This window comes from Schistosoma mansoni, chromosome 4 (genome assembly GCF_000237925.1).
Source record: "Schistosoma mansoni strain Puerto Rico chromosome 4, complete genome".
Lineage (NCBI taxonomy): Eukaryota > Metazoa > Platyhelminthes > Trematoda > Strigeidida > Schistosomatidae > Schistosoma > Schistosoma mansoni.
The window spans coordinates 4,452,212-4,473,542 of record NC_031498.1 but is presented as its reverse complement, the minus strand read 5'-3'; the positions used below and the strand labels follow the sequence as shown (position 1 = coordinate 4,473,542).

Here is a 21,331-nt window from a genome sequence, read left to right as displayed (position 1 = left end):
CAATCATTGGGATCCGAACCCCGTGCCATCCATTTCGGTTTGAGGAGCTATGTAGTATCCATAGACTTGACAGAGTGTGGCTCAAATGTAAGCACAAACGCGTAATGGGCTACCTCTGGCGGAAGTACGGTCTTTATTGACTATCGTTCGTAATGTTGCATTTAGTGTTATGATTTTTGCCAGTTTTTTACGACTTGAAGTTTAAGAAATTATCACACTTGATTCAGGTTTTGCTGTGCCAAACATCTTCGTGTTACACATAAATGAAATATATATTTTTCGACAATTTAGCCTGTTTTTACCTACTCTCTTAACAATTAATTATAACCTTATCAGCTTTTTAGCGGTATTCTTAGCGTTGGAAATCCTACTTAACTACAAGCGTCATAAAACCTGAATTTTTTCTGATTAGATATAAAAGCCAAAAATTAAAAATTTGAGACCAACCGTCTCTATTGAACGTCCTCTATATCTAAGATGATAGTATCAGCAGTATCTCTAAAAAATGTGAAAAAGTTACATCGGCAATGTTTAATTTACTCAAATGTCAAAATTTTGTCATATTTGACCTGTTTCCTAGCACTACTTTTGATTCAGTCTTGTTTATTTTACCACCTTAACTCACTGTCATAGAATTATTACACTTTCTCTAGTCGGTGTTAGTTTTATTCCGGTTTTTGGACTAACTTCATTCCACGTATATCTAATATCCCGAGGAATGACAACCAATGAACAAGTTAGTTATTTTTCAATATTTTCCTTAATCGTTCTACATGTTTTTTTGTTCCTTTAAAATGAAAATTAGCAATTTTGTTCTGATAGTAGTTGATCAGGCTTAAGAGAGTGTGAAATATATTTAGTTACGACTTGAGGTTTTTCAACAGACGATTCAATGCACAAAAGCAGGTAGTAATTACTGTTATTTTGTTAATCTGGTGAAATATTCTAGTGAATCCCTCTTAATTGTTTTTTAAGGGGGGGTATACATGATCATGATACTATAATACGATACGCTTCTCTACCAATGTTTCTTCATTCAACTATCAAGTGCTTGCTACTCCCCTTTATTGAATAATCATGCCTGTTCCCAAAATAGTTAAGTCACTGGGGTTTACAACTTTTTGCTATTTGATTTCACAATTAAGTCACTGTAAACATAATTTTTAGTTGGATTATAAGGTTGACAGAATTATACACGTGCTAATCTCACAAATAAGTATGTACAATTTTAATGTGCCACTTAAGTTACTTATGCAGTTATCAATGAACAGTATATTTAACACTACTCATACTATGTGGCACCACTTATACCTTGCATTCCTCTATAATTCATCTTTGCTATAGAGAAGATTGGGCTGGTTTAATCAATTTGTTTTGGGATAAAAGTGAACTGAGGACACAATATTTTAAGAATAAGGTCATCACTTCACCACCTTTTTGCTCCGTCTTCTCTACATTCCTATCCAAGGACAAAAGTGGTCCAAAATGTCATCAAGTAGTGTACCAGCGTACCTACAAAAGCATGACGACCAGAATGTGTTCCGAGTTTTTACTATAATGTCAAGTATTTCTTACCATTTTGTCCCGTTCTATCAATAATCACATAGGATCGATTGTTGACGCTAGTGACCAATGCATTTGAAACTTAATAACTTCGTTCTTGACAAGTTTCCATCAAAGTCGTGGAGTTTTACTAGTGAAAATGACAATTTATCTTCTGCTCTTGGCCTAAAGATGAACTTATTTCATCTCCAGTTCATTTGTTGTGTTCTAAGATTAATAGAAAAGTATCATCAACGCTGATTTAGATTTAAGGTTATCCACTTGTAACATTATAAAACTTACATATTTGAAGAAATGTTTTGCTACTTTCAACTGATAAAGGTTTAACTGTCCAAATTCTTTCAGACATTAGTTTTTGCCTAACGACATTTACTTTAATCTTCAAACCCTAAAACTAATATTTGTGTTTCATAATTCTCCTTATTTTTATTTAATAGTGTCATTCTGCATTATAATATATATGTTGTTGTGACTAAAGCCTTTGAAAAGGTATGAAATTTAAAAGAATTACATTTGAAAGGAAGAAAGACAACTTCTGAAGCATGTGGATTAGACGCAAAATAAACATTCTTGTGTAGTTGTGTGCAACCATTTTCAGTAGTAATTATTTCCCCTATTCCGTAAATTTCGCTAGATCCTTCACAATATGACTGTTGATTGAATGTTATTAAAGTAAATTATTTTCCCCTGTAAATGTCTGTTTATTTTACGAACTGAGTATATTCCATGTAATTAAAGGTGTGAACTAGTTGATAATGTATTAAGTTTAAATGGCATAGCTTAAAATCAATCAGTAATCCAGATGCATTCATTATTTTCTTTTTCCCTTAATTTTAAGCTTCAATATTATTTTTCCTTTACCCCTAATATTTTGTTCCTTTTTTCTGCTTTGCTTATAACTGACTGATTAACAGCACGTATTCAACAGTCATCTGTTTGATCCACAATGTTTCTACCAGTGTTATTCCTCATGATGATTAAATATGTGCCTTTGTAATAAATATAAACCCTCCCAAACGGATCTCATTATATAAGATATTAATTAAGTCTATCAGTAGTAATTTGACTCGCTGCTTAACTGTAAAACGACTTTAAGTGATATACTCTAAAATGAATATTTTCTGAAAATTATCAGCTTTTTATGCCATAAGGTACTATGTAATTGTTACCCTCATGAACAGCTAATAATTTCCACTAAGTTTACTAAATCACCTGAGCTGTCTCAATTATGTCTTCTACTTTGACATGGCCGTCAGGCTTGTCTATTGTGATGACTTAACCAGATTATATTGGCAGGAACGTTTGTCCCCTCAAGTCCTACCACCCCAGACAATTTGGCTAGAAAACAGTAAGACTATAAGCTGTAACTCGATATCGCACTGCTGACTACACAGGAGTGTAACGGCAGTAGGATGTTTCTTTCAGATAGCCAACATTCACAGTAATGTTGTATTCTCACAACGTATGGAAGGGATTAGTAATAGTCTGTCCTAAGAATGCCACATCTCACTTTACCCCATGGATCTGCATCGCTAGTAGTATGATCTTAGAAGTACGGGGCTAACACATTGTTATTATTATTATTATTATCGTCACTATTACTTGCAAATATGTCAAAACACTCAGATGTGTAACTACTTTGTTCACAAAAGATACATCTCGTTGTTTACATTATTATTGCTATTATTACTTTTTTTCCCTCCAATCAGGTTACAGATAAATTTCGTGGACTGTTAAATCCATTTACACTGGGTTGTTTACTGAACTGGCGGAGGTTTTGTTGTGAACCTCAATTTCCTCGGTAAGTATAATTAAGTGTTTAAATCGTCTTATCAATAAATGAATAAAATTCAACTGATTGATCACCGAGTAGTGACCAGTATCATGTTAGACTTATCCTTTTAGTAGTGACCAAAGGTCAATTGAAGATTAAATAGCTCAGTAGTATTATATCAGACTTGAGCCGAATGCGACAGGATCGAATCCATTAGAAAGTAGCAGTTCTCTTAAGTGTCGAATTGTACAAAACATAGGTCCAAGATTTCCTATCGGCTACCTCCAATACCTAACATCTGAAATAATAAAATATTTATCAAAAAAGACCTGATATGTTTATAATTTCATGGTATCACAAATAATTTGCAGATGGTTTTTATTGGTTGCTTTTCCCTCTAACTGTTTAAACAGAAGTTTTTCCTGTTAAGATCACAAACAAGCCTAAGTTAGACAAACACTGAAAACCAGAAAGAATTGTACAACTGTTTTACCATGGCATGGTACTTCATAGTGGCTCGTCGATCCGAACTAGGTAGAGGCTGTGAATTTTCTCTGCTTTTAACGACTGGAATGTGTTAAGTATACTCAACAACCCCCTACCTTGGTGCTCAATGCTGAATAGATGCTGTAGCCCGTTGGAAAAAGGCTAGATACAAACAAATCAAGATTTGACACTATTTCATGAAGACATTGGTCTGAACTGTGTGTAGACATTCAGACCACCGGATCTTATCCCACTGTGTAACGATAGTTCATGTCTGGAAAACTTAAGTGATATGACTTAAAATCATTTTCAGTAACACAGATCCACTCATTCTTTGTCTTCCCCCAAATACTGAGTCCCAAGATTATTTCATGCTTTTTCTTGTATTGTGTTCTTTTTTCGAGTCATATTCTCAATGTTTAGTTCCTCCTCCTATCATTAGTGCTGTTATTAATCCAACTCTTTCGTTGTACACCTTGTTGATATCCACTCACTGTTAATATGGTGTTGCAGCTTGAGTCGATAAAAATTCACGCCATGTTTCGTGTCAGTACAAGGCCTATAAATTAAGTTTAACAGCCAAGTCTTAACTGATTTAAGAATGAGTAGCCCAAAATACTGATTTACTTCATTCACCTATGACAATTTATCATGTTTATTTTGTGTTAGTATTTTGTATATGATCATCTATTAGATTAAAAAATACCTATTCTTTTAGTTGGTGGTTTTGTTTTGATGCCTACCAACTGAACAATTGGGACAGTGCCTCTCTTAATTTTCATTCAAACTACTCCTACTCGACCTTTCATTATATGAACAGGTAGTTGGTGATTAGGCTTACTTAACGTTATACTCTAGCCACCTCAATCGATGAGAATTAACTAGCCTCATCTTCCGATTTCCCATCTTTCCTTAGCTTCCTATGCCTAAACTCAGCATTATTGATTTTATCGTCCCACGATATATGAGCAATTTATGGAAAATATGTATGATGTTTATAATTTTGCTATACATTGTAAAGTGATTTCCATGATAATTTACATGATTAAAACCTGTAGAAAAAAAAGTATATCCTTCTCTTATTACCTACATCGTTGTTACAATCAGTTAACATTTATAGTAGACTAAAGATTTTTCCATTCAATTTAAACAATACTTATTGGTATATATGTCATTTTGTATGTCAATAAATCAGTACTATCTACCATTTTTTTAAAAAGCTATTCGATTGATAATATTGATAATTATTTCATATTCTGATAAACGTAATCAAATTCATGAATTTAATGGAACTAGGTTACTCAATACAGGTCTATGTTTATTATTTATTTATTTAAACACATAAATATTGGTACAAAGAAGCACCAGATGAATATGCGCCATACAAATCTCATTCGATTTGTGTGAGGGCTGTGATACTGCCCAGGTGCCCAAACTGAAGCAGGTGGTTTTCTTAGGAGGCCACACCCCGAGCCTTTGACCTGAAGGTCTAGTCCACAAGGCAGTGGAGCATCTTAAGGAGATGCAGTCCCATGGTAGCCGGTGACCAACGGTTGGTTCATACGCCATTTGTTCCCTCAGGATCCTGGAGCCCATATGCATCATTGGTTTGGAATCAGGGTTTTCCAACTCCTCGTGGTGGGTCCTCTGAGTCCACCAACCCGGTTAAAGCGCCGAACATTCGCTTCGCGTCCTCTCAATTACGTAAATAACACCCCCGCCACGAGAAGGCAGTGAGTAGGACTTCCCTGGTAGAGGCTATATATTCGCGTGGCCATTTGAGAGCATTTCGAGAGGGAGAGGGGACTCTCCCCACTCTCAGCCGTACCAGGGCATTTGGGGGCTAAATAGGAACAATAACGGGGCGGGCTTGCATGCATATAGCAAACAATTCTCTTTGAACCTAGCACAGGTCTATGTATCCTCCCACTTCGGAGTCATATTTCTTGTATGGGGTCTAATGATATATTCCCAGCTCATTAACAAAATGATGACTCTTAATACTGCTACTGTTCACTGACTTGTGTTCTGCTTCTCAACTCTGCCACAACAGACACTTTTTACGGTATACCAAACCCACTATGCAAGTAAGAAAACCGGAATGAGTGGGAAGGGTTTGATTGGCAAACCAAATTATGATGCACACTAATTATTGGTATATATATATATAAACGTGATTTGATTTATGTGTTAATTTGCGTTTTAACCTAATAACATTTCCTGTGTTTTTCTCATTTTTCTTAAAACAATGCATGTCCACAGTCGTTATTTGGAAGTAGATTCAACCAAATCCCGTCGTATTAAATGTTTTAAATTGAGAAAAAGCAGATTTAGCAAATTCAATCATTTCATGATTAGTAGCGGTGGCGCTGGTCCTAGGGGTACCGATGATGCCGTTACCAATACATACACAGAATCAAATCATAAACTACTCATAGATCATATACATAGTACAACTATCAATGATAATATTAATCATAATTATAGTACTGAGAACGACATTATGCTTGACAACACTGATACTAAAATGCCTAATACCAACAATAATATATTCTATGACAAAAAATCACTTGGTGGCGGGAAATATTTATACACTTTAAAAGTTCCACAAAACCATTCACATAATCATCCACGTCAACAGTTAACTAATCAGAATCAGGATAGTACTCGATCAACAAATCAATTGATACCACGTGGACCATTAGTTTATGACAATGAAGAACCATTATCTTCGATTATTAGTAATTTAACATCAAATCGTAATAATGTAACGACAACAGCGATAACAACAACAACACAAACTGGAAATCATAAATTACAAGGTCATAATGATACTTGCTCAATTAATGAACAAAATCTACCATGTACCAATGCTAGGGTATGTTAAAGTGGATTTCTTTTTGTTTGTTTGTTCGTTTTATTGCAATTTTTTATTGTTAAATATGAGTATTATTATCAGAAGGGGTTTTTGTGGAGATTTAGTATTTTCATAGTGGAAAGCGTGACTGACTTCGAGAGGTAAATCCAGGAGTTCTAGTGAGAAGCAGTGACCAGTAGAGCTCAAACCAGGTGAGATAGAAACTCACTGAAGACAATTGGTGAACGGTTGCTCAACTTCGTCGATTGGTTGGAGTTAGACATAAACACCATCGTATGCCGACTCACTGGTCTGTCGGTTAAGGGCTCTGGTGCGAGACTAGTAGATCCTGGATTCGAATCTCGCGAGGCGAGGTCGTGGATGCGCACTGCTGAGGAGTCCCACAATAGGACGAAACTGCCGTCCAGTGCTTCCAGATTTTCCCTGGTGGTCTAGCTCCAATTTACTCACGTTTTCAACTATGGAAATATGAGTATGTTATATTTTTTTACCGGTTTAGTAGTAATATACATACACATATGTGTCATACTTTATCCAACGGTTATCCAATATGAGGTGTTATTAAGACATGTTGTTTTGGTAAAATCTGGCGCTCAGTTATCTTATTCCTTCCAATATACCCTCCCTATTTTTATTGATTCATTTGTTCCATCTGTATTTTTATTGTTTAAAACAAAAGTATTCACGAGTTATATATATATATATATATATATATATATATATATATATATATATAACAACTATTCATTGTCCCTGATTATTTGGTAGCCATTCAAACGTTCATCACATAAATCGTGTAAAAATAGTTTCTGTCCAGTTTATTTTTAATATTATTTCCAGTGAATAATTGAATAATGCTAATTAATTAATTTTTATTGAATAACACGTACTTCATTTCATAAAAAGTACTTTAAAAATAATCCTAACAACTAGGAAAATGTTTTAGTATATTTAGCATTTATTTAGCTAGCAATCAAATTTAGGATTTACACTTCATCTTATTTGGAACTCATCTGTTGTATATTTATTTCCATGGTAGTTTTAATTCTCACATTGAAACTTGAATCTAGTGATTTTCATTTCAAATACCAACATTTTATCGATTGTGCTACTGAGTTCAAATAGTCACTAAATTGTTCAATAGGTCAGTAGGTCTTAGTAAAAATTTATAATTTACTACTGTTGACGTTCAAGACTATAATTGACCAGTCTGTGTAGCTCAATGGTTAACGTACTGATGTTTGAAGCAAAAATTATTAGATTCAAGTTTCAATGCGAGCATTAACACTGAGAAGCAGGTACATCCGGCTGACGACGTTTAAAATTGGTCGAAACGTGCCTCCTGGATTCCAGCGCTATAACTTTTAACCGAAGGCGGGTATATAAGAGTAATCCGTTTATGATCAAAATATGACAACAGCGACTGATCAATTTCACTACTGGAATATTAGAAACGGTGAATTACAAACCCTTATAAATAATACTAGGGATGATTGTTTGTATGAGGTAGTAGTTCAGTAATTAAGTCACCTATTTTCTAACTATTTGGTTGTAGGTCGCGAGCCCAATTTTATTTACTTCAGTTCGGGGGGGGGCTGGTAGTATCATTAGCTTTCACACAAAAATATGTTTGTCAAAGACAAGTACAAATAAAAACTGTTCATTACCTAACTTAGTTTACCAGTTCTAACTCCATTCATTTAATAACGATCACCTGTTAAATAGAAACTGCTTATTTAAAGTTATCATTTTATCATAGTATGTTGTATAATTTCTTTAGTCTGAATTCATCAGAACTGGTACGATCAAGGAGATATTACCAATACAAGAGGAAATCCAGCACAGTAAACAAATAAGTTGGATATCAGTCCCCGAAGGCATCGAGTTTGTAGGCGAATCTAAACTACTTAGTTTAAATTCATGTGATAATTGAAATCAATGCTTGGGAGGAGATTTTAAATGACGTGACTTAAAATCAATCTCACTAGCAAAGATACACTCATCCATTATCTTACCTTAAATCTTAATTTCCAATATTATTTCATTACTTATTATTCCGATATTTCATTTCATTTCATTAAAAGTGCGGTCGCTCAGTGGCTAGAGTATTCAGCCCTACCTACTCCTTGATTTGTGTATGGGCTGTGATACTGCTTGGATGCCCAAACCGAATTACGTGCTTTCCTTAGGAGGCCACACCCGGAGCCTTTGACCTAAAGGTCTAATCCACAAGTCAGTGGAGCAACGTAAGCAACGTCCCACGACAGCCAGTGACCAACGATTGGTTCATATGCCATATGTTCCTCCAGGATCCTGGAGCCCATGTGCATCATTGGTTTGAAATCAGGGTTTCGCAACTCCTCTTGGTGGGTCCTCCGTATCCACCAATCCGGTTAAGGCACCGGACATTCGCTTTTCGTCCTCTCAACTTCGTAAACAACACCCGTGGTTCGAGAAGATAGTGAGTAGGACTTCCCTGGTAGTGGTTGTATGCATGTGGTCACTTGAGAGCGTTTCGAGAGGGAGAGCTGACTCTCCCCAGCCTCTGCCGTGCCAGGGTATTTGGGGCTAGTTAAAAAAACTAGTTTAAAACTGATACTTCGAGTAGATGGGTATAATGCATGTAGCTTTTACACTTAGGTGTAAAGTCTTAAAGCGAAAAACATTGAATTCGAAATGGTTGAGTCACGTATTTGAACGGTGAATGTACATGATACTTAGATATATCAAAAGGTTTCCCCGAATATCCTGGTTGAATGGCAGGAATACGAAAAGCATGATTCAGTTTCTACCTTTAAATACTAACATTCACACAAGCACATATGACAACTATCGAGAAAAATGCCTATGATCAGAAGTGGGTTAATCAGTATTTACTGACTAAGTTTCCGTAACAGAGAACAGGATTAATCTAAAGACAGTCTATAGATACGAAGAAAACCTAGAATCCAGACAAGTAAATAGCAGGGACTTGAAGAAAGAGATGAGAGAAAACAACCAGCTAAGAGAAAAAGTAATGAGTGATTAAGGAAGATTTCCGTATAAAAGAACTACTTTAGCACCAACAAAATCTCAGAAAAATCAAAAATGTTAAATTCAATTGATGTGCTTGCAAAATACAATACCATTCTTTAAATACAAGCTTTCTTCAGTTTGGTAAGTTTTGGATTCAATGCTTTTGTACCGTCAGATACAGGAATCTCTAATAAAATACTGTGTAGACCCTTATTTGACTTGCTACTGAGTCCCACGAAATTGCTCACCAGCTTGATTTTCGTATGTTTTCCAAAAAAGTGCGCATTGAAAAATTTAGGTACAAAAGTAGTGAGATTACTAAAGTAAAAAGACATGGGTCTAAGCAGTATATGGTTCTGTATGCCCGAACGTACCCTAACTAAATATTCAACGTACGAAACAAACAAATTGTGAAGAGCTATAAATATAAGCCGTTATATCTAGTAAAACAGTGTATAATGAAAAGCAACAGCATGTACAATCATACGGCTCAAGAAAACATCCGCTAACACACTGCAACGCAAGTACCAGGTACTTAATCATTAGATACACTTGACTCAATTATTCCATCGTTCTTTGATCGAGAACTAGATATAGACAAAAATATTAGTTTTTTGATACAAGTACACAGCAATCAGCGAGTGAAGCCAAAAGTGGGATGAATTCTGCATTATAAAATAGTCCCTCATATTTAATGTGACTAAACATGTTTGTCTATAGTCATTGACCAGTCACAGGCCGATGCGATTGGACAATATCTAGATTTGTGCCTACTATAATTTATGGACGTATCATTCAGATTTAGTTCTAAATTTATTCATCCGTATGGCTAAATTGTAGTTTGGCACTACATCTGGTAACAGTTCGTGATGAAAACCCCAGTTATAATTCGTAACCTTGGGTTGTGACCCTAAATTCTAGTCCTTATTCCTCACACCAATTCCCAATCCTATTTCGACCCTAGTAAGTGATTTAGGTTTCCCACGGCCACCTTCGTAACTCTCTAGAGTCTTCCATAAATTTTGGTCTCATCTAGTATTTCACTTGTTTGCAAAATATCAATCTGGAATTAAGCCTAGAGTTAGTCATACAAGCTTATACCATACAAAAAATACATGTCAAACGGGTGAAAAATTATCTCTATCACCATTCATCTTTTTTCCTGTTTTTAGCCATCCGCTGATTCACTCGGTACTTTAGATAGTGTATATCAACCACATCATCAAAATTCATGTAATAACAGCGGTAAAGTATTGGTGGACACTGCCAGTATCAGTCTTTCAGGTTGGAGTGAAGATGCAGTTTCACTGAAAACATTAGATCGTCTTATCGGTATTACACGTCATCATCATCCAACGATTGGAGGAAATGACAGTGCAATCGCCACAAGTATTGGTGGGGGTGGGGGTGGTGGAGGGAGTAGTGGTCCAACTTATTTAACTGTTGAACGTATTCAAGAAAATGGTGAATCACTAATTGATTCTTCAACTTCCGTTTTAGATCGAAATATCCCAACTGATCAGGATTCAACACAATTTTTTAATTTTAACGGTCCACATATGAATGATTATACGGGTATATTACCTACTTCTACAGCAGATTCAATCAGTCAACATTTTACACATACACTACCTCTTTCTCAACAAAATATTGTACGCTCACCTGGTGAGGTAGGTTAACAAAGATGTTGTTTTACATTACTGTAAGAGGTTTGTGTAGATTGTTAAATTCCTTAGTTTACATCACAGGTTGATCTTAGTGGGACAGTCATTAAAACCAGGAAGTTCTGGATAGTTGTTTCGTCTTATAAATTCAAACTGCTAAGGAGTCTTATACTAGGAAAAAACAGCTGTCTAATGCCTTCTGGTTTTAAATAGTTGCTTAACTAAGATCAGTTCGTTAATTTGTTTCATAACACGGAAAGTTTAATATCAAATATCACAATTGAAAATTTCATAGGTTTTATTAGGGCCACCTAACATTCTCTTCTAAATTATTAGATCGACGTTCTTTCTAAAAAATCAATCTCAGCACGTAAGATGAGTGAATACTATTAAAATTAGTAACATTTATTAAAATTGTAATTTCAGTGAAATGACGAACCGATCTAAGTTAGACAGCCTGGAAGCACTGAATGCCCGTTTCGCCCTAGTATGGAACTCAGCAGTACGCATCAATAATCCCGCAACCGTAAGTCAAACTCGGGACCCCCTCTCACTGCGGGTGCTCACTCCTGCGGAGTCCTATAATTGAACGAAACGGTTTTCCAGTGCTTTCAGGTTTTCTAGCTTGGGTCAGTTCTTGATCTCAATAAAATTCAATAATCTCCACAACCCCATAGTGAAAATTGTTGGGAAAATTGTCATTCTAGACTTATTTATTGTATAAAAATATTTATGAAAAAGAATCAGCTACTTGGTGAGAATCTTTCATGCTATTAGTTGCCTTGACGAAACCCAGACAAGAAACTTGAAAAGTCAAACACCATTGTGAAATAAAGTGAATTCATTTCATTTTGTCTCATATACTCTAAATGTTAAATGTCCGCAGAACAATTTTGACATAGTCATCAGTGTTAAATATAGGCAAATAAATGGATAAGACGAAATTTTAAGAATCGCTTTATACGTAAGTTATTAAGGATACTTTTTATTGTATGTTTACCAAATATTTTGTTTGCTGTATTGTTTTGCTGTCCTAATTGTAAGCTTTCGTTTAATTCGTTAACTACTGATATATCTTTTACCTCTGACAAATGACAGTGAAGTATGTACATGCTATACTCAGTTTTGTACTATAAACGATATAGCTATTTACAAGTTGTGACTTCGCATGTGTTGTACTCCTTTGTCTTATAGTTAATATATATTATCGTGTAAGCTTTAAACCACAAGGTATACAGAGTAAGTCAGTTGGCTTTCATCCTTTTCTTATTGGGCTAGATGGGAGTGGTGGCTTAGTGGTTAAAGTGGACAGTTTCATCAACTGCGTCCCGGGTTCAAGCCCCACTTCATCTAATTTGGTTTGGGTAACAGGGTAGTATCATTAGCCGTCACACTGGAGGTGTGGTTTATATCCAGGTACCTGAAAAACGAGTTGATTTGTAAATTTAAATCAGTTGGGAGCAGAGAGATTTGTGTAGGCCAATCGGTGTCAGCATATTTGGTGAGTACAACAGGCAAAGCGAAGGTCATTAGTCTTATTTGGTTTGAAGTGAACACATCATTAGTATCGATCAGTGTTCCTATTCAGTGGATATATAGTTGAATTTATAACAGTTACGTTTTTGATAAGTATGTTATTTGAAATTAATAACTGCGGTGATGATCACTTCAGTTTGTTGTCTGAATATAATGATTCCTATAACGACACAAAAGAACAAGTAAGTAATTCAACTTACCAACCACTAGGCAAATGATTGTAAACTCAACTTGGAGCTACATAATATTCTCCCAGGTTAGTATAATACTACTTACCTGCCTAAATCAAATTAGATAGGGTCAGTTTCTTCTGATAAATAAACAAAATGGTTGGGAGTTGAGATCTTTGACTATTAATCCTTTGTCTTATTATAGAGCCATAGAGCTGGTTATACATTTTTACAAACCATTTCTGGTTTGTATAATAAACTTCAAATCAGTTAATTACTTTCACTGACAACCGATTACTGAGGTTCAATATCTATTATAATGATTTGATCTTATTAATGCCAGTTGGGATCATTGTAGGACTATCACTGGTAGTAAACCCTCTTATAGCGCAAAAATCGTGTCTGTGATTATGTTAAACAGATTATATTTTTCCATATCAGTCTCTTCAATTCAATCTGTGTGATCATAGTGCTATTTGACAAAAGAAAGATAAATTTTATTCTATAAATGGAAAGTGTGGACTGTTTGACTCATTTTGTATTGTTTATTTGAATCTTCTAAATGATATTTAGGACTTCAATTGATCAGTCTCTTATTGGTATATGTGCACCCTGTGCGGGTTGTCTCGATATTGCCTCTATATGGGAAGATTCAAACAAATAAAAGAGAAATGAAATAAAACTTCACCCCACTGCACAAGCTAGTGAGTACCAGGACTCAGTAGCTAGGTGGATAACATGATGGCATTTAAAGCGAACGGCACTTGGTTCGAGTCTTGGAGTGAACAGGCACATTCAGCTGACATCTATTCCTTTGGGAGATTGAGCCTATCAGTGGTTTATGGTTCATCCCTTGAGAATAAGGGCTATTTCTTGGTTAATTACGTGCACTTATCATTTAGCGATTTCTGATTGGCCCTCTGTATCAGTCTGACCAAGTGTTATTTGCTTATAATATTGGATTATTGTCTCAAGCCTCTCGAATAAACTGCATCAATGACAAGATACGTTTTCCTATTTAAGGTAGTAGCATCCTTATGTACAAAATATTGAAAACTCGAACAAAAGTTAATTGAAACATGAGTGATTAGACGACACTGATTTCGTAAACTACTCGAATACCAATAAATTGAAGACTTGATTCTTAGACCTAATTTTTGCCTCTATTTATCAGTTACACTTCGATTAATATAATACAACTAAAATGTTCACAATCAAAGTAGATAAAATGGAGTTCAAGTTCGTAATCGAATGTTTTGATTGTTTAAACTGATCATTTTACTACAGATCAGAAATAACATTTTCGACATCAAACTAAGTGATATAGCGACTGGAAAAAATGTAAGAACGCTTATATCAATTGATTAGAGAAATATTCTTAGTTGTTGAGATAAAGAATCCAAATTTTATGAATATTATTATACATGGGTGCTTACATAAGGTTGATATGAGTAAAAATGAACACCATTAAAAAAGAACATTTTCCCCTCTACTATCGTTTAAACTCTCAGTAAGGTGGAAAGTGGGATCTAGTAGGTCAGTCTGAGTGGTCGATCATTGATCAAAGATAGGTATGTCCAGCTAAACTAAATGTAGGAAACCATTAGTGGTGTCGTGTTCTCAAAGAATATAAAATCCCACCAAAAGCATTCATCTGATATGTAAATCTTCCCCATTATTCCTGTAAAAGGCTTTCCCATAAAATTTAATTACTGACTGCTTTTTACAAACTCCCATTCTAATCTATATTTGGTTATCAATCAAATGGTCGTATAATTGAGTGAATGTATCACATGATCATTTATCGTGATCTGGTGTCAAATACCAGAAACATGAACAAATCAGTCTGTTTCCTGTTATATTAAATTTAGCGACGAGAATGGGCACTTTAATCGTAGAGCCACTACTTCACAAATCTGTCTGAAGATATACTGCCATTCATAAATCGACCTCAAATCTCAGTGTGAGACATTTTGTATGCTTCTACTCGCTATGTTTTGCTACAGACCAGTTGCGCATCGGATAACTTTATAGTAGCATCTATAACTGTGATATTGTGTGCAATAGTTTACCAACTCCTTTCAAGATTACAAATACGCATTTATAATAACACTATGAAACCTAATTCACCAAACATAGTTTCCTACCAGTTGCCTATTGAACCACTTAACATGTGTACATCTCATTGCACAAACCATTGCTATGTTCATTGATTCCGGTTTTTGCATTACATCTAGTTTTCACACCTATCATTCTGTCAATTAATATCATACTGACTCAGTAATTTTTACCCTGTTTTCTTTTTTAATTATTATTATTAATCCTGTGCTCATTTAGAATGACTCCTACTGTAATTTCTATGATGAAAGTGTGACAGGTGTTATTGGGAATGAAACCAGTGGAACTGTTGGAATCAATGTTTTACCATCATCTGTTAACTCCTTATCGAATACGTTCAATCATGTAGATAATCCTTTATCAGTTAATGATAATTATCATGTTAATTACTCAAATGCGAACGATAATAATTCTTTATTCAATTCTAATCCATTATTGATTAACAATAGTACTAATCATCCAATCACCAATAGAAATCGAACACAATATTCTACCACCACTAATACCACTACTACTAATAATAATAGTGGATCTATTTTTATGGTAAATGAACCGCATATTTCCGCCTCTAATAATTCAGAATTACTGAATCCTTCGCGTTCAACAATTAACAATAATACTCAACATAGTTCCATTGAATTACCTTACATTCCGTCACTATATCATGCAAGAGATAATAGGAATATCCGTAATAATAACAATAATAATAATAATAATAATAGCAATCATAATAATAGTACACATCCACTGGGAAATTATGCACAACCAACATTTGTTAATCAAGGTATGTTGAAGTTATTATATTTGGTTTTACTTTAAATATTATTCATACTTATTCATTCCAAGGTATGGATTCGGCTATTTTTAATGGTGATAGTAATAAGCTAGTAGGCTAGATATCTTCTTTAGAAGAAAGTAATGCTAACGTTATAAGAAGAGGAGAGTAGTAGTATGCAATTGTGATGGTGTGCGAAGAAAAGTTAACTGTATCTCCGCCTCTACACCACAGGAGGTCAATCATTTATGAATCTTTTCCTAGATTTGATTTTGTTTTTGTTTTCAAGTACTTATTTTTCATTGTTCCCTAATTCATAATACTAAGTTTCTTACAATTTGTTAGTACAAAATGGAAAAGAGAAGACATATTTTACAAAATTACACTTAAATAATCATCGTGTACCGGACATTTGGCATTAACATTACCATTAGATTAATTAATGTTTAGAATTTCGGTTAAAGTATACTTTATTGACAACTTTTTAGCGACCCTGAGCAGGTAAGACAAATTTTTAGCCCTGGTATGGCTGAGAGTGGGTAGAGTACGCTCTCCCTCTCGAAATGCTCTCACATGGCCACGCGTATATAGCCTCTGCCAGGGAAGTCTTGCTCACCGCTTTCTCGTCGCAGGGGTGTTGTTTACGAAATTGAGAGGACGAAAAGCGAATGTCTAGCGCCTTAACCGGGTTGGTGGACACGGAAAGTCCACCTAGAGGAGTTGGAAAACCCTGATTCCAAACCAATGGTGCACATGGGCTCCAGTATCCTGATGGAACAAATGGTGTATGAACCAATCGTTGGTCACTGGCTACCATGGGACTGTATCTCCTCACGATGCTCCACTGCCTTGTGGATCAGACCTTTAGGTCGAAGGCTCCGGGTGTGGCTCCCTAAGAAAACCACCTGCTTCAGTTTGGGCACCTGAGCAGTATCACAGCCCTCACACAAATCGAATGAGATTTGTGTGGCACATATGTATCTGGCGCCCCTTCGTACCAATATTTATGTGTTTAAATAAATAGAATAAATAATAATCAAAATTCAGGTGATGGAAATGAATTAGGAATGAAGTGAGACAATGCTATGTAGCCATCAATTTATATATACATGAATACTTGTAGTGTTAGTTGTTTCTGTAGTTTAAAACATTAAGAACGCATAAGTCACCCTTAAAAATTCACAAATCTTGATTCCTACTTCTTATTCTTTCCATATTTATTGGTACTAAACATCTTAATTACTAAATATTACTACGGTTTGACTTAGCTTTCAACATGATGAAAGTCATCCGTTATCACGTTTTGAATTTCGTTCAAAAATCTAATATCCACAGTCTTAAATCCGCTTTATTCATTAATGGAGCATACTTTTATCTCAATTACTACTAAAAAATAGCCCCCAAATGCTCTGGTACAGTCGAGAGTAGGGAGAGACCGCTCTCCCTCTCGAAATCCTCTCACATGGCCACGCGTATATAGCCTCTGCCACGGAAGTCCTCACACCAGGGGTGTTGTTTACGAAATTGAGAGGACGAAAAGCGAATGTCCGGCGCTTTAACCGGGTTGGTGGACTCAGAGGACCCACCACGAGGAGTTGGAAAACCCTGATTCCAAACCAATGATACACATAGGTTCCAGTATCCTGATGGAACAAATGGTGTATGAACCAATCGTTGGTCACTGGCTACCATGGGACTGTATCTTCTCACGATGCTCCACTGCCTTGTGGATTAGACCTTTAGGTCAAAGACTCCGGGTGTGGTCCTCTAAGAAAACCACCTGCTTCGGTTTGAGCACCGGGGCAGTATCTCAGCCCTCACACAAACCAAATGATAATTGTGCGGCGTATAATATATCTGCTACCTCTTTGTACCAATATATATGTATTTAAATAAAAAAAATAAACTTTCAAAATTTTAACTAATAGATAATAATCTTCATTTCTATTAAAATATCAATCTTTTTCAAACTACCACTCGATTTTTCAATTTTAGGTTTCAAACTTCTCCGTAGCTTTGGTTTTGATTAATAGGGTAATATTACTAATAGTCCTCATACTAATTCCATGTGTTTTGAAACTCAGTATACTAATATGTACTTTATAAATGTGTTACACTAAATTTAAATCGTACCACTTAGTTATATCAAAACATTCATTTTTAATCATCATACAATATTTCATGATATGTAAAGGCTTGTCTTTGAACATTACTGGTTGATTACACGAATGTTTTCATATAAAATGCAATTTAGTTAACATATTTCGGTGACTTGGAAGTTACTATTAAGCATTCACTTTTCAACCATTGGGTCCCAGTTTCAAGTCCCTCTCTGTATATTTCAATTTATATAGCCAGATAGTATTGCCAATTCTCAATCAGGTTGTTTCACTTTGTTTGATGCAAACAAGAACAAGAACAAAATAGAAATAGACCGTAGACTAACTTTCAGCCGAAAAGTCGTGTACTCAGACGAGACAGAGTTCTCCAGTGCTTCCTGGTTTTATCACTGACGTCAATTTCTGACGTGAACTATGAAATTTCACTTCATAGTCCGACTTGAGAATTAATCTGTGATATTTATTATTTACTATGAGCCAAAAACACAAAATGTCAGAACAACAAATTAAACTTTTTTTAAATGTTCCATTCATATGAAAATTTGAAAATCACAGTGATTAATTATTATTAGTTAAAGAAACTGATCGATTCAATTCTAAATATTAACTGTTCTAGAAACACACCATCTCAGCGTGCAAAAGCGTTTTAGAGGGTTCTTTAAGGTTCTCCTAATAAGCACTATCTAAATGATCTTCGAAACCTATCACATTCCCTGAAATCTAAACTGTAAGAACCATCGTCATCGTCATAATAACATGCTCAACAACGGAACTGCAAAACTTGCTATCTTATTAGATTTATATTTATACAAACACATAAACATTGGTACAAGGGGGCACCAAATAGATATTCGCCACACAAATCAATCGATTTATGTGAGGGATGGGGTACTACCCGAATGCCCAAACCAAAGCAGGTGCTTTCCTTAGGAGATCATACCCGAAGCCTTTGACCTAAAGATCTAATCCACTAGCCAGTGGAGCAACGTAGGGAGATGCGGTCCCATGGTAGCCAGTGACCAACGATTGGTCCATACGGCATATGTTCCTTCAGGATCCTGAAGCCCATGTGTATCATTGGTTTGAAATCAGGGTTTTGCAACTCCTCTTGGTGGGTCCTCCGTATCCACCAATCCGGTTAAAGCGCCGGACATTCGCTTTTCGTCCTCTCAACTTCGTAAACGACACCCGTGGTTCGAGAAGATAGTGAGTAGGACTTCCCTGGTAGTGGTTGTATGCACATGGTCACTTGAGAGCATTTCGAGAGGGAGAGCGGACTCTTCCCACTCTCGGCCGTACCAGGGCATTCGGGGGCTCCTGTTAAATATCTTATCTTATGTTCAGTGACATGTAGTGTCCGTTTCCCGACAGTCTATCACATAAGTTCGGCCTTTAAAACTTTAACATGACACTGATGTAGATATTGAAGTAACTGTCTAATGCTTAAAAATCACAACTTCCAATCTCTGGACGACAGATTCAAATTTTAATTCTGTTTTATCAGTCCGAGTAACTGCGGCTAGTATCATTAATCTTCAGCTCATAACCAAGCATTTAAACCACTTGTATTTAGTAAATTAGGTTATTTAAACATTGATTGAATCCTGAAATGTGTATATCTCCATTTAAAGGAAAGCGGCTCAGAAGTATTTATAATATGAATTGTTGATTTAGCTGAAAACTGGTGTACTATGTTAGTAATCAAGGTCTGTTGAAGATCTGGACTACTATGCTTTGTATTTGATCACCACCTAGGAATTCACTCATTTGAATAGATTACCCCTATATGATTCATGTCCTCTTCATCTAAAACGACTCAATAATTACATATAATAGATCAGTTGCTTCGTGGGTAAAACTCTCGATTTTCTAACCTTCCTTCGTCTACTTAAATGTGAACAGTCAGGTAGTGTCAGTCTTTAAAGCGTTTGGAGTACAACCAGGTAGTATCAGTAGATCTCATATTTAAAGTTTGACTTATATCCAAGTACCTAATGAACAAGTTAATTATTTGTTATACAACTTATATAAAATATACCAGTAATTCACGTTTTCTAATCAATAACCACCATGTAGAGTGAATCTACCTATCTCAAAAGCGGAACGGTAACGGAGTGCTTAAATCACTTAATTTTTTTAAATTCTAAGTTACAGGTTCAAAATCTACTTTATCAAATTTCCACACAGATTGTATTACTGCTAATTATGCGAACCTGTACTCGGTAAATAATTTACACTCATTCACTTCTAAACAATATGGGTAGTAAATATTTCTTTATGAGACTACACTAAGTCTTTAATCTTCCTATTATTTCATAGTTGATAGCGTGAGTCAATTGAAGCTAGACCACCGGGGAAAACCTGGAAGCAGCACTGGACGGCCGTTTCGTCCTATTGTGGGACTCCTATTATTCTTTATATTAATTCAACTTCAGTGTAACTGATTAGATCATTCATAATTTTTAAATATTCTAATTTCATTTAAAAGAAAGAGAGTGATGCTGCTTTTTATTTTCCTGTTAAAAATTATTTTTAATTCTTGTTTCAATTGTTTTGTCTTTATCTTTATAGTTTTTAATGAACAATCATCTGATCAATCATCGCCTAATACAAGTCGATTCAGTTTTATTTTTTCACCATTAGATGTTAGCGCACCGCATGCATCACAAGAGACATTAAGTACAGCTACATCACAAACATCTATTCCTTTACTTGGTTCACCATCTAGTCCAAGAGGTTTTTCATCATCATCTCAATCTCATAACAACAGGGATCCTCCAATAAATGATTCATCAGCACCGATCGATTATGAAACTGGTAATTATTGTGTTAGTCGAACTGGTACTATGCTACCATCAAATCGTATATCCAATTAAAAATAATACATTATCATTTCTATATTATTGTTAGTTTGTTTGTTTGTCTTTGACAAAATAGTACTATTAGACTATGACGATGACTATCAATTACTTCCAATATGTTTCCATACATTTATGATACAATATATACGTGATATTGACAAGGTTTATTCCAATTAATGGTTTCATTATCTTCAACTTTATTTGTTTTCATGAATAGCATTTGTTTATCCATTGAAAATAAACAAAACTTTTCGGTTGTATGTATCTATGTATGTATGTGCGTGTGTGTATGTGTGTACGTTTTTACAATTCCTGTTTGTATACAACTCTATTATTTTTTTCGTTGTTCATGTTCTTGTACACACTGTAGA

General features: G+C 35.2%; 1 protein-coding gene and 1 non-coding gene across 2 annotated transcripts in view; both read left to right on the top strand.

Annotated features, from left to right (window-relative positions):
• Positions 1-20,975, top strand: part of Smp_146700 (putative zinc finger protein) — a gene marked incomplete at both ends in the record, with an annotated part of 22,252 nt that extends 1,277 nt beyond the window's left edge. Inside the window, 6 exons of the mRNA XM_018796589.1 lie at positions 634-736; positions 3,273-3,364; positions 6,182-6,701; positions 10,889-11,386; positions 13,127-13,172; positions 20,671-20,975. Coding sequence (XP_018651716.1) covers positions 634-736; positions 3,273-3,364; positions 6,182-6,701; positions 10,889-11,386; positions 13,127-13,172; positions 20,671-20,975 — 1,564 coding nt within the window. The remainder of the gene's footprint in view (positions 1-633; positions 737-3,272; positions 3,365-6,181; positions 6,702-10,888; positions 11,387-13,126; positions 13,173-20,670) is intronic.
• Smp_tRNA_00996_Met_CAT.1.1 lies at positions 12,663-12,729 on the top strand. The gene has a single exon. It is a non-coding gene (tRNA).
• Positions 20,976-21,331: the final 356 nt, after the last annotated feature.